The 12,741-nt window shown below is 41.0% G+C and overlaps 1 protein-coding gene across 3 annotated transcripts in view; it reads left to right on the top strand.

Moving 5' to 3' along the window:
- Nucleotides 1–12,741, top strand: part of TUB (TUB bipartite transcription factor) — a 536,930-nt gene that overhangs the window by 472,029 nt on the left and 52,160 nt on the right. For all 3 annotated transcript variants that reach the window (XM_086956017.1, XM_086956015.1, XM_086956016.1), the window contains exon 8: nt 4,836–4,948. In XM_086956017.1, the coding sequence (XP_086812143.1) occupies nt 4,836–4,948 (113 nt within the window). The remainder of the gene's footprint in view (nt 1–4,835; nt 4,949–12,741) is intronic.

Genomic DNA, 12,741 nt, shown 5'->3' with positions numbered 1-12,741 from the left:
TCTGTCTGGCCTGACATGGAAGAGGCCTGGGATGTTGTATGCTCTCCAGTTGAACCCAGAGACTAAAAGTACTCTCCATATGTTAAAGGCTTGGTTCCATGTACTTCCTCAGTCACACAAAAAATGACAGAAGGGTTTAATCCAATGTAGGTGAACCAGCAACCCAATTGGAACTGGACTGCACGGTACGCTGTGGTAGCCCTACATAGAAAGAGACCTGGATCATGGGAGCGATCCCTGAAGGTCTGGTAGCTGTGGGAAAGATCAGGAGTGACTGTCTTATCATTTTAGCCGTGGCCCAATGAAAAGAGATATCTGACTGCATGGAGCCATAACCAGTTACATCTTACTGCATTGCCATGCTGCAGATTTTGTAAGAAGGAGGCAAATAACTGCAGTGATGAACTGAGTTTGGTAGCTACAAAAACAGCTTTGTCCCACTCAGAGCTTGTGGTGCCAAAATGTAAGGTTTTACAGAAACATAGCCTGACTTTGAGGGGCTCTTATCAGTTTCAGCATCATGCATTGCCCTTCTGGATAAGGTTGACTTTCAGAAAGAAGACTAAGGGTCTCATGTAAAGCCTTGAACGTATGCACCCGGTCCGTATCCGGCTTTCGAGACAGAGCGCTCTACTCTCGGACGGAGGGGAGGAACCTAATGGGACCCACCAAGATTGCGGTGAGTGTGTGGAAAGATGCCAATGCGGCCATGGGATGGAATGATCGATTGACACGAGCGACCCCTTTGTATGCTTCTGAAAGACTGGGATGCCTCTGGACAACGAAAGGTTTTGAGAACTGGGATATGATCGGCATTAGCAGAGTGGGTGATCTCTGGGTGAAAGGCGCGGTGAAGACCTTTGCGGTGCTTCAAAGTGAGTACGAGTTGAGTGATAGGGAGTTCTTCAGGTATGCACAGGTTCGCCACGCTTTGCTGTCTGTCTTCACTGCTGGTGATAATGTTCCTGAATCTTCCACACTCGATGACCGTATACTTGACAGTCATCTGCCTGATAGTACGATCTCCTTGATTTATAATAAATTAATTAACAATTGGGCAGATCTCCTTGTGCGTCTCAGGGAGGCCTGGACCGGGGACGGGCTGGAGTTGGATGAAGAAGACTGGCAGTCCGCACTATCCTCCCCGAAAGAGGTCGCCAATACTGCCCGTCTCCATCTCGTCCAGCTCAAAATTCTTCATCGTGTGTATGTTACGGGTCCTCGTTTGGTTGCTATGGGTTTTTCCTCGGATGGGTTGTGTAAGCGCGGATGTGGAATGAGTGCCACCTTTCTTCATATCCTTTGGGAGTGTCGTGAGGTGGCGGCGCATTGCGACGTGTGCATGCGGTAATGGAGTGTGTCACCGGGGTCGCTCTGATGCCTGAGGCTCGTAGATGTTTGTTGAATGTGTGGGAGCCGAATGATTACAACGTTGCCCAGGCCCGGTGGGCGGCACTTGGGAACATGATCGCAAAGAGAGATATTGCGCAGCTGTGGGGTTCCCAATAGCCTCCCACCGTGTCAGTATGGAAGGAGAATATGGACTGGTGCATGTTTGGAGAGAAGATGGTATATTTGGCTAGGGGCAAGCCTAGGGCGTGGAGTAAAATTTGGGGTCAATGGAACGCCTACCGAGGGAACATCTGTATACCCCCGTTTGAAGACACTCCGGACATTTCTCTGTCCCCCTGATCCTGTGGTTCCTGGAATAATTTACTCTTTTTTCCTGATTGTCTGACTTCCTCACTGCCTCCCCCCCAGGAAATAAAATAAATCAATCCTTGTCTGGGCGTAATTAAAGTTGGTAGACGGACAAAAAGATAACCCCAATGACAATACATCGTTCTCATGTACAGTTAGAGGTCTGGTAGAAAGGTTAATTACCGTCATATTTTGGCCTTGCTGCTCCGTGTCATTACTCCCATGGGCGATTTTTCTGCGCTTCTGTCTTGCTTTGGCTTGTTTGTTCCTCTTGGCCTTCCCCGATTTCCTCTGCCTCTTCCCCTTTGGGCTCCTTGGTCTTGTTGTGGATCCGTTCGTCCCTGGTTCAGGACTTGGAATTGCAATAAAAAATTCCTATTTCTTTTTTGTTGATCATCCGAGATAACTTGATTTAATCTCGCCGGGGATACATCAGGGAGACTTTCATCAGAAGCATCGCTTTCCACAGCTGCTGCTTGCATCTGTGTGTCAGGATTGATACTTTTCCCCACAAGTGGTTTGTCAAAGAGATGGTCATATTTTCTTTGAAAGGTTAATGTGCGACCTGATTGATAGTCTTTATAATCTCTTAGGAATTTACTTTGTTTTTTAGTAGTGATCTCGTCCTCTAATTTCAACATCTTTTTCTCATATAACTGAAGATCACATGAATCGAACATTCAAATAATGAATGTCGTAATGTCAATAATGAATTTTTCTGTGAATATGAACAGATTACAAATTGTTACTGATAAATACGATGTGGAGGGCAAATTGTCATCACTGTAACAAATTACGAGTGTCGGATACGATATCTGTAGTGTTTGACTAGTTCAAAATGTCTGCCAAAACCAGTACCAATGTACTTGGGTGAAAGTCCACTTTTGATGTTTACGTCTTTTGGGAAAGAGTAAAAGGACACATGTTTGGTTGGAATTTGTAAACGTGATCAAGCTACATTGCGAAACGCGTTGTTTTCCTGCTGATTAAAATAATTACGTGCACTGCAACTCTAACCGCTACATTCAAGTATCAATATGTAAAACATTTTTCAAAATAATTGACATTGTAAATCAGAGAGCAATCTGGGTACTATTTTAAAACTCAGTTAACGCTGTCGAAGAATATACAATTTCACAGTCTGGAAGACCTTCAATGTATAATACTAACACATTCAAAGGATATTGTTTGGGGACTCATTTATTTCAAGAACTTTCAGTAGCAGAAATAAGAAACATTTTCATGTACATATTGAGCCTTCTGTACTGGGAAGTGAGCAATTCTAAAGCATGTCTCACAGTGCAGGTGCATTCTAGTTCTGTATTAGAAATCTGATCTTTGCAGGCAGCTGTTATGGGTTGTAGAATGCATAGTGGTGTTAGAGTTGCTAATGTAATGATGCTTGTCTACGGTACTAGCTATGAGTTTCTTGGGTGGATAAAGACTGGCTAGGATTAATTCAAAATACAGTTTGGTTGTGTACAGTTGTCTGATTTCCAATTATTAAAGTTATCATCAACAAAGATTAGGAAAGTCCTTTTATTAAACATGCCCATAATAGCTCCTGTAACAAACAGTGTAGGCATGGACATGACTGCATCAGCCAAAAAGAAGGCTACACAAACACATCTCCTGGAATAGAAGATATGCTTCATGAACTTAGCACTTTCCAGTTATGTTAAAAAACATTTTTTCAGCTCAAGGTTTACCTATGTTCACACCATAGGGCTGCTGCTTTTCAGCAACAAATCATCTTATGTTGTAAACACATTTTCTAAAGAATCATATCTATTCTAGTGCAATAGCACATGTGCGAATCAGATAATTGTTGGTGTGCGTGTTTTTTCCATAAAACAAATGTGTAAAGTATTTTTGGTTTATCCTTAACCAATTTTGTGACATGTGCTCAATCATGTTCTTCTCATAGAAACGTTTGACCTTTATGAATATTTCTTTCATACCTTTACCTTTTCTCTTCTTCTTTAAGATTTACATATATCCATATTCATTTAATTTCAGCTATATATATATTCTGTTAGAAAATCATTTTATATTTGACCCTATTTTTACTCTTCTCCTGTTCTTTTCTCTCTCTTTCTTCCCATAGTTTATGATAGGGTGTTCCATTCACAGTATCATTTTGTGATAAGGATAGTAACTTTATCATAATGTAAATTGTAATTAAGTAGCTTATTACCACATTGGTAATTGCTGGATATACATTTGCCATTTTATATTTAATATGCATATCACATATTATAGCACACTTTACTTTATACTATTTTTCTATTTGTATTTTATTGAAATATTTTGTGTTGTTATTTCATTCAAAGAAAATTATATCTGTTAACAAATGAAAAACAAAATGAAATGCAATATTTAACAACTCTACAAAAAATAAGTTCATAAATAATTATCAAATAATAATTTAAGACAATATGAGGCATTAGGTAGGGGACCACAAGAACAATAACAAATTTCATGTTACATGAAATTCCCAAGCCAAAACAAAGCCCAGCTATCTTTGCTCTTTGCTACAAAACAATTAGAAGAGTGATACACATCATTCATCTCTTTATTACTTACATCCCTGATAAGTTGTATATAATTTCTTCTTTTCTGTGTGATCTACTCAAACTCGATTTGGAAGTGATGTCTGGTTTCATAGAGCTCCAATTTTTTTTAAATCCTCAAGTCTAATGAAGAGGAAGAACTATCATAACATGTGTCCATTAGCTGATGTAAATCTATAATAAATATTGTAAACAGGATTATGGGATTGATTTACATATGAGTGATAGGAAGAAAATCCTCAGATTTGTAGAGGGGGTGATAATTTGAAGTAAAAGCATTTGGTTTAAATTCCTCCATTGAAATGTTCCTGTGTGCAAGAAATTCCCCCATTGGTTTTTGCTTTGGATTTATCACATGCTCCATGATACATTATTTTCAGTGATCATCCATCTCTAAATGAGGGCCCGTGAATTTATGATGAATTGCAGTATATTAGTGAGCAAATGCAGGTTTGTGCAATAAAGTCTCGAAATGTATTTCAATGGCAGTATTGCATTCTGAACACAATAATATATACTTATTAGGTCAACTTCAGTGTAATGTATTTCTTCTTACTGCAGGTGTTTTTATTAGCGGGAAGAAAACGAAAGAAGAGCAAAACCTCCAATTACCTCATCTCAATAGACCCTACTGACTTGTCGAGAGGTGGAGAAAGTTTTATTGGGAAACTTAGGTAAGGCCACTGTATCAGAAACAAGTATTTTAACATCTGTTGTATTCCCTTGGGTTTTCACCTCGCTCTCATGTCTGATGTGTAGCTTCTCTACAATAAATACCTGTTGGACTCTCCAACGACTACGAGTCTTCTACTACAACATCATTTGCATTTGAGTTAAATATTTAACTTTGTGAATCCTAAATTAGCTCTTAGTGGTATTTATGATGTTATTACTTGATGTAATGGATGGGATTTCTGAATTCAAAGCATGGTTATCTAATGTTTAGTCATATTTACGCACTAGGCAGACAGTACTATTACTTCATTTGTAAAATTTAATATATCAGTCAAGCTACAATGTGACCACTAGACATCTATGTGGGTCTTAGGCAAAATAATATTTTCACCACTGCTTTGAATTTTCTCTAGATGTGTATTGTCACTCTGCTACATTTTATAAGCTTGTCAACTGATTGTATTTTTTATATATTTGAGAGTGTCACTTTTAGAGCTAATTGTGAAGTAAAAGTGAAAATTATTCTTTTTTAGTATTCTGTAATTATTTAAACCCCTAGCAAGCAATGGAAAATTTCAATATCTAATTATATGAAAGGGCAGATTTAAAGTAAAGTTTAGCTCTCAAAAGCTCAAGTCTTGATCTTTTCTGTTCAGTTTAACATGCTATTGATACCCACATTCACACCTTTGTTTTGATGATAAAAACTCACCGATCTCTTAAGAGAACCACTAGATTTCTGCCAGAGGACCTTCAACAGGTTCAACAGTGGGGTTCAAAACCCCACTGTGGAAGAATTTTCATGCAGAAATGTCCATCTGGCAAATAGAGAATAGTTGTAAGAAACTGCGTTATTGGTTGATGTGGCTGCAAGCCCCACTCAGGCACCAACCACTGTCCTTATCAAGGTGAATCATAAAAGCCTCTAAATTAACCTTTGCTTAACTCTTTGGTAGCTTAGCACAAGGCAGTCAGGCTTAACTTAAAGGCAAAGTGTAAAGTATTTATGCAGTTCACAAACAGTAATAAGGTAAAAACACAACAGAAGAAAAATCTGAAAACAATTTAGAAAAATAGAGGAACTTTTAATAAGGAAATTGATGCCAAAATGACAAAAATCCAATCATAAGAATGAAAGATTTTAAGGTTTTAGGTAAAAATAGGGCACCCAGGGTAATCTGGTCGTAGTAGGCCGGGGAAGTCACAGGTTTAGACCAACCATGATGGAGCACTAGTCAGATACAGGGACTGTGTTAGATCCACTGTAAGGGGTTTCTTCTTAAAGCTTGGTTCAAAGACTTCTATTCACGATGAAGGAGACAGCAAGATATATGGAAAGCGTCATGGATGGTCGTCACTGTAGCATGCATAGCAGGCAGGGCAGTGTGTTTTGTATAGCTGCTGTAGCACAAAGAGCCTAATGGCCACTGCAGTATCTTCACATTGGCCCTCATTACTGTAGCATGAAGTTCAGATCTTGCATTGTTGATCGTCAATTGTGGTCAATGTAGGTCAAAGAGCAGGTCTTCACCATAGCTTTGCATTGGCAGCCATCACGGGCGGCAGACTCCTGGTGTGAATGGGTCCAAAACATCAGACTTTCATCTTGTTGTCTTGGGAGGTGGTCAAACTGATGCCAGTCTAAGGTCCATCGCCTGGGGGGAACTCTTGGGTATCATGAACTCACTCCAGCAGAGGTCAGCAGAGCTCAGGAAGGCTCATTTACAGGTCCAAGAAAGACTAGTTGCAGCAGGTCTGCTGGGCATTTGGAGGGAGGACACTGGAACTTGTTTTATCCCCATATCGCAAACAGGCGGTCAGCCAACGGACCCTTGGAGTCACTCAGGTTAGCGTAGAATGAAGATAAGCAGGTCCAGTCTTCCTTCTCAGACTGCAAGGTAGTCCTCAAGCAGCAGGAAAGCCATCTGACAGGAGGGCAGTACTTCTTCTGTATTGTGGACAGGTCCAGGATTTTTCTGATAAGTCGCTCTGGAGATCCAATATTTATACTTGGTGCCAGCCTTTGTATGTTGGGTTTCCAAATACTACCCTCACTTCTGGCTCAGGAAGGTTCTTCACTTCCCCTTGCGAGGCTCCAAGAAGTTTGGGTTGATAAACAAAATTGGTGTCAGATTCCTTTGTGTGTGCTGGTGGCAAGTCATTTGAAGTGCAAGTGGGGCATGGGAAAGTTCCGCCCCTACCCCTTTGTGTCACTGTCTGCGTGGGTGAAATACACAAACCCCTACAGTAGAGCCACTCAGAGTAACGTGACCAGGGACATTGGCAGAAGGCACAAATTGTTGGGACAAGAAAATGTCAACTTTATAAAAGTGACATTTTCAGAATTGTGACCGAAAATCCGACTTTAACAATAAAGATGATTTTAAATTAAAATTCATTTGAGTGTAAACAGTAGATTTTTCCAAAGTAATCACTTAAATGTAATTAGGTAACCCAGTGTTAATAAATGGGTTAGACCTTACAACAGTGAAAAAATACTTTAGGACTTTTTCACTGCCAGGACATTAAAAACTTAAGTGAACCCTGACCTTTAAACTTTTAGGGTTAACTCAGGGGTCCATTATGAAACTTAAAAAGGAAGGTTTAGACCTGGCAAAACATTTATCTTGCCAGGTCGATGTGGTAGTTTAAAACTGCAATATAGGCTGCAGTGGCAGGCCTGAGACACATTTGTAAAGGCTCCTCCTGTGGATGGCACAATGAGTGCAGCCCCACTAATAGTATTTAATTTATAGTCCCTGGGTACATGTAGAAGGAGTAGTGAAAGCTCAATGTTTGGGGGAATACCAAACCAAGGATGTGAAGTCCAACAAGAGCCTCTGCCAGGGGCAGAAGGCAGGGTAGATCCAATGGTCTTAACTGGCCTGAAAGTCTTCAAGGGCAGGGTCTCAATGGCTCCCAAGCTTCTAAGACATTTTAGTGCTATCCAAATCTCGTCTATTTAGATCTGACTGTTGCCATTTAAATGCTTTCCAAATAACCAATTGGTTGTAATTAAGGCATAAAATCATTTATTTTCTTATCTGTATTTATTTTTAAAATGTGGATAAAAACAGAAATTGGGTGCTTTTTGAGTGGTTCTAAATGCACTTTTCCATGACTGGAAGGAATTTTAGTAAAGAGGCATAAACAGCAGTGGATATGCACCAGGCGGATGCTGAAATGTGCATATTTTCATATTTTCATATTAGTGCATTGATTTATCTTCTACAGGTGTTCATATCACTGAAACCTGGCAGTCATGCAAGTGAAAATGCATATTTATTGGTTAACTAAATGAGGAAATTTACCAGTTTCAGCTTTATTTTTTTTCAAAAAACCCATAGTAAATATGGATAAATACATATAAGGTTGACCAAAAATGAATATGGATAAATACAGAGGTAAATATCAAAAAAATAGATACCATAAAACCGCGAGCCCTAGGTATAATCATTTAGGTTATTTAGGTTATTTAGGGAATGATGGTTTCTATGGAACTAGGATTAAAATGATATGTAGATAACTAAGAAGATTTTCAGGAACCTTAGAAATGCATATCAGTGCATACTAGCTACAGAAGCTCTTGTACGATTGATTTCTTACTGTGCATGGACCGCAGTGAAAAAGTGATTGCATGGCGATTCCGAAAAATTAATTTACAAAGCATTATTTTCAAATATGAAGAGCTTGTCAGGTACAATCAACAGTAAATCTACTATCCTCTCTTGAGGCCCTCAACCATGGACAATTCCTGAAGTGGATGAGGAAATGTGATGTTTGATCTTTGGTTGGGTTCCGTCATGCTGTTGTAGCTTCAGCCAAATTAAAATTTATTATTTTCTACCTAATTGTGCTGCCACTGGTTCAATTGAGTAAAGGTGAATGACCAACTAGGGGATCATTTTCAGTAAAATTAAGAACCTAATGAGTATATTTAATGTCCCAAAAGGTGACATTCAAATGTATTTCACCTGGTCTTAATCAATAAGACAAATTTCAATATCAAATCAGATTTGAGCTGATTCAACGAAAACAGGCAAAAAGAACAGATGTCTGTGATACAAGATTACTTGAAAATAATGTCTTTATAATGTAAGTCATGATTGAAAGAAAACCATGGGGTACATAACATGCAAACCGTCATACAATAACCACGTCAGTACAACGTGAATTAAGGTAATATAGACAATAGCCAATGAATAAAAAGTCAACTCTTTTAATAAGGAATGTGTCCAATGTGTAGAGCAGATGATTCATAGATGTGTATTTACAAGTTAGGGCTATATTTATCATAGGATTGCGTCGCTTGCACCAGGTGACAGGGTGCAACAAGCCATGTAAGGCCACCATGTGTGGCCCCAAATGGCTTTATGAATCCAGAATAACGCCACACAGAGCAAATCGCTCTGTTGCACTACTCTGCCTCAGGGAGGTGTTCCATGGGTGGTGTGTGAGTGTTCCCATGCAAACTCCATGGATGTTGACGCATTCCCAGATTAATCACAAGTGGGAGACCTGGGAATGCACCAAAACTGCTATGCCCTCAGGTGAGGTGTAACAAGGAGAAAAATATGTATTTCTCCTGATTTTTCTTCTTTCTATGGGTGCTGCATACTGCATACTGTATCCCCTGAGGCAATTCCTTCTTGTGTGCTGCATACTTCAACACACATAGAAGGCAGAAAATGCCTCACATTGTGCACCAGAGCTGGGAAAAGGCAGGAATGCTCGGTATCATGTTAAAAACTGTGCTTTCCTACCCTTTCTTTCACTGTCCTGCAGCGCAGCAAGGTGATTTGCTGCGCTGCATGACAATTTGGTAAATGTGCCTCTTAGTTTATAGAGAAGAAGTGAAAGCACAGTCGAAGATTCTGTCTCTAATTTCATCAGTATGCAAGACCATCCTCAGAAATGTTTTGGCTAAAGAAGATATATTGGCCCTTAATGACAAATATCAGTTGAGTTGAATAAGCAATTTTATATATATGTAGTTTATGCAGGCAACATAAAAGACTGTTTGTAATATTAATTAATTGGGCTCTCCAGACTGAATCAATTGAGAGAAAAACAGCATATATGCTCGGAAACCGCAGCAATGCCCATTGCTGCCATTTTCGACTGCTTTTGCCATGTATGTAAAGATTGATTTGCAAATAAATCATTAGGCGAGCAGGCATACGCATATATGCTGGGATATTTGACCCAAAATAATCTCACAAAGGTCCTAAAGATATTCCAAACTAAATGTTGATTTTTATATTGAAAACATGTTGCTATACACATTTTATCTTCGCCTACCTTATAAAAATGTGGGAGTTTTCAGCATTCTTACTGTCTTCCATATACTTTTAAACTTTTGTCAAGAGACCCATATCTAAGTAGTGCAGTATGTAAAGGAAGGCACAATAAAAATTCCCACTTACAGATCCAAAATATGGAATGGTAAATGTTTTCCCTGAAAAGCATTTTTCATGAAAAGAATAAAGTAAGATACAGTCCTGAGGGGACCTGTTATGATAAACAAGTTTTTGTTTTGATATGAGAATGTTTGAGGGTAAAGTTAGCCTTTTTAGATAGATAAGGGACATGGCCTAATATTACTTTTTACCTCATTCTCTTTTCATCTTTAACCTTGCACAAGATAGGATGCCAATTTAATAAAATGATAGGATTTGTCGTATTCTTATATGGCCGGGATGCCTGTCACCCCCTCCCAACACAATCCCCAAGGATGGGAAGACGGACGCAGTTCTGAACTTTTGGAAGGCGGGAGGGAGTTACCCTCCCGGCCGTATTTATTAAAATATGAAACAAAATTAAAACATTAAAATAACAGTTTCATATCATGTACAATTTTTCATTTATGACATTACGATGCAGACACGTTTATTGGCTAACCTTAACAAATCTCTAATACAAAGGTTCTCCTAGCCGAGTCTAAACATCCTGCAAATGCATACTTTCTAAATAAAAATTGTACATCCTAACCTTACGGGCCAACAGCAAGGTCGTAACCGGTGTCAGATCCCTACTACCAGAACTCCCCCCTCACGGTGTGAGGGGCGGGCGCACAGAGGACTGTACCTCTGTGCCAACTTCCAATTTCCCTTGTCTTAGCGGGGGCCCCTTATTTAACTCGACGCCATCTTAATGGTCATCCGAGGACTCATGTGAGGTGTCTAGAAGGTAGCGTGGACCCCCCTCCCACCCCACACTGTTTATCACATCCGCCGTCGCGGATATCCTGGCCCCGGAAAATTCGTAGGAGGGGCATCCAGCCGCCTCCTCCCCTGGGAGGGGCCTATGACCGCCTTCCCTTAGGCGACCCCATACTTAGTGGGTGCCGCCTCCCCATGTGAGGGGCCAATGGCCGCCTCCCCCCGGGCGCTCCCATCCATAATGGGTGGCGCCCCCCTCTAGGGACCTTGAAATTACTGCTCACCGATCATGACCTTACCGCCCGACCAAAAATAAATACGACGTTTTATATACCTATTGAAGAAAGAAAATAAACTCTATATTGCAATATTTATCCTCTTATCTAAACATTCAACACATCTTTCAATTAGACTGTGATACTCCGCTCCACTGGGGAAGAAAATGTTATGAAGCAAATTATTTTAATTGCAGTACAAACATTGACATCTTCATTAACCACTAAACCAGGAGAGAAAAGATATTATCAAAGCAAATCAATTTTATTGCAGTACTAACGTTGCCATAAGGGGCTGGTGGGTGGGTCAAAAATTGCTCCTTGTTCCGTCGAGGGCTCACGTGCAACGAGAGGGTGTAGCTTCCAGGCACAGGAACAAGAGGATGCTTCTTTGGATTGTTGCTCCTTTTATTCCTCTTCGGGAGGGCATGTACCCTCTTCTGGTACGCCTACGGGGCGTGGCCAACGGTGTAGGTGTCTAGGACAACCCTTCTTGGGCGGGAAAAAGGCGCGCCCCGGCTACGCCGCTTCGGGCATACCAGCCGAGACACGCCCCCCGCCCAAAATGGTTTCCCGGGGGGATCCGGGCCCCCTACCATACGTTCGGGGGGACCGAGTGGTCGCCCCTTTCCATATGGCCGGGATGCCTGTCACCCCCTCCCAACACAATCCCCAAGGATGGGAAGACGGACGCAGTTCTGAACTTTTGGAAGGCGGGAGGGAGTTACCCTCCCGGCCGTATTTATTAAAATATGAAACAAAATTAAAACATTAAAATAACAGTTTCATATAATGTACAATTTTTCATTTATGACATTACGATGCAGACACGTTTATTGGCTAACCTTAACAAATCTCTAATACAAAGGTTCTCCTAGCCGAGTCTAAACATCCTGCAAATGCATACTTTCTAAATAAAAATTGTACATCCTAACCTTACGGGCCAACGGCAAGGTCGTAACTGTTGTCAGATCCCTACTACCAGAACTCCCCCCTCACGGTGTGAGGGGCGGGCGCACAGAGGACTGTACCTCTGTGCCAACTTCCAATTTCCCTTGTCTTAGCGGGGGCCCCTTATTTAACTCAACGCCATCTTAATGGTCGTCCGAGGACTCGTGTGAGGTGTCTAGAAGGTAGCGTGGACCCCCCTCCCACCCCACACTGTTTATCACATCCGCCGTCACGGATATCCTGGCCCCGGGAAATTCATAGGAGGGGCATCCAGCCGCCTCCTCCCCTGGGAGGGGCCTATGACCGCCTTCCCTTAGGTGACCCCTTACTTAGTGGGTGCCGCCTCCCCGTGTGAGGGGCCAATGGCCGCCTCCCCCCGGGCGCTCCCATCCATAATGGGTGGCG

This window comes from Lissotriton vulgaris, chromosome 2_1, assembly GCF_964263255.1.
Source record: "Lissotriton vulgaris chromosome 2_1, aLisVul1.2, whole genome shotgun sequence".
NCBI lineage: Eukaryota > Metazoa > Chordata > Amphibia > Caudata > Salamandridae > Lissotriton > Lissotriton vulgaris.
The sequence above is the reverse complement of the archived record's forward strand: the minus strand, read 5'-3'. Positions and strand labels throughout refer to the sequence as shown.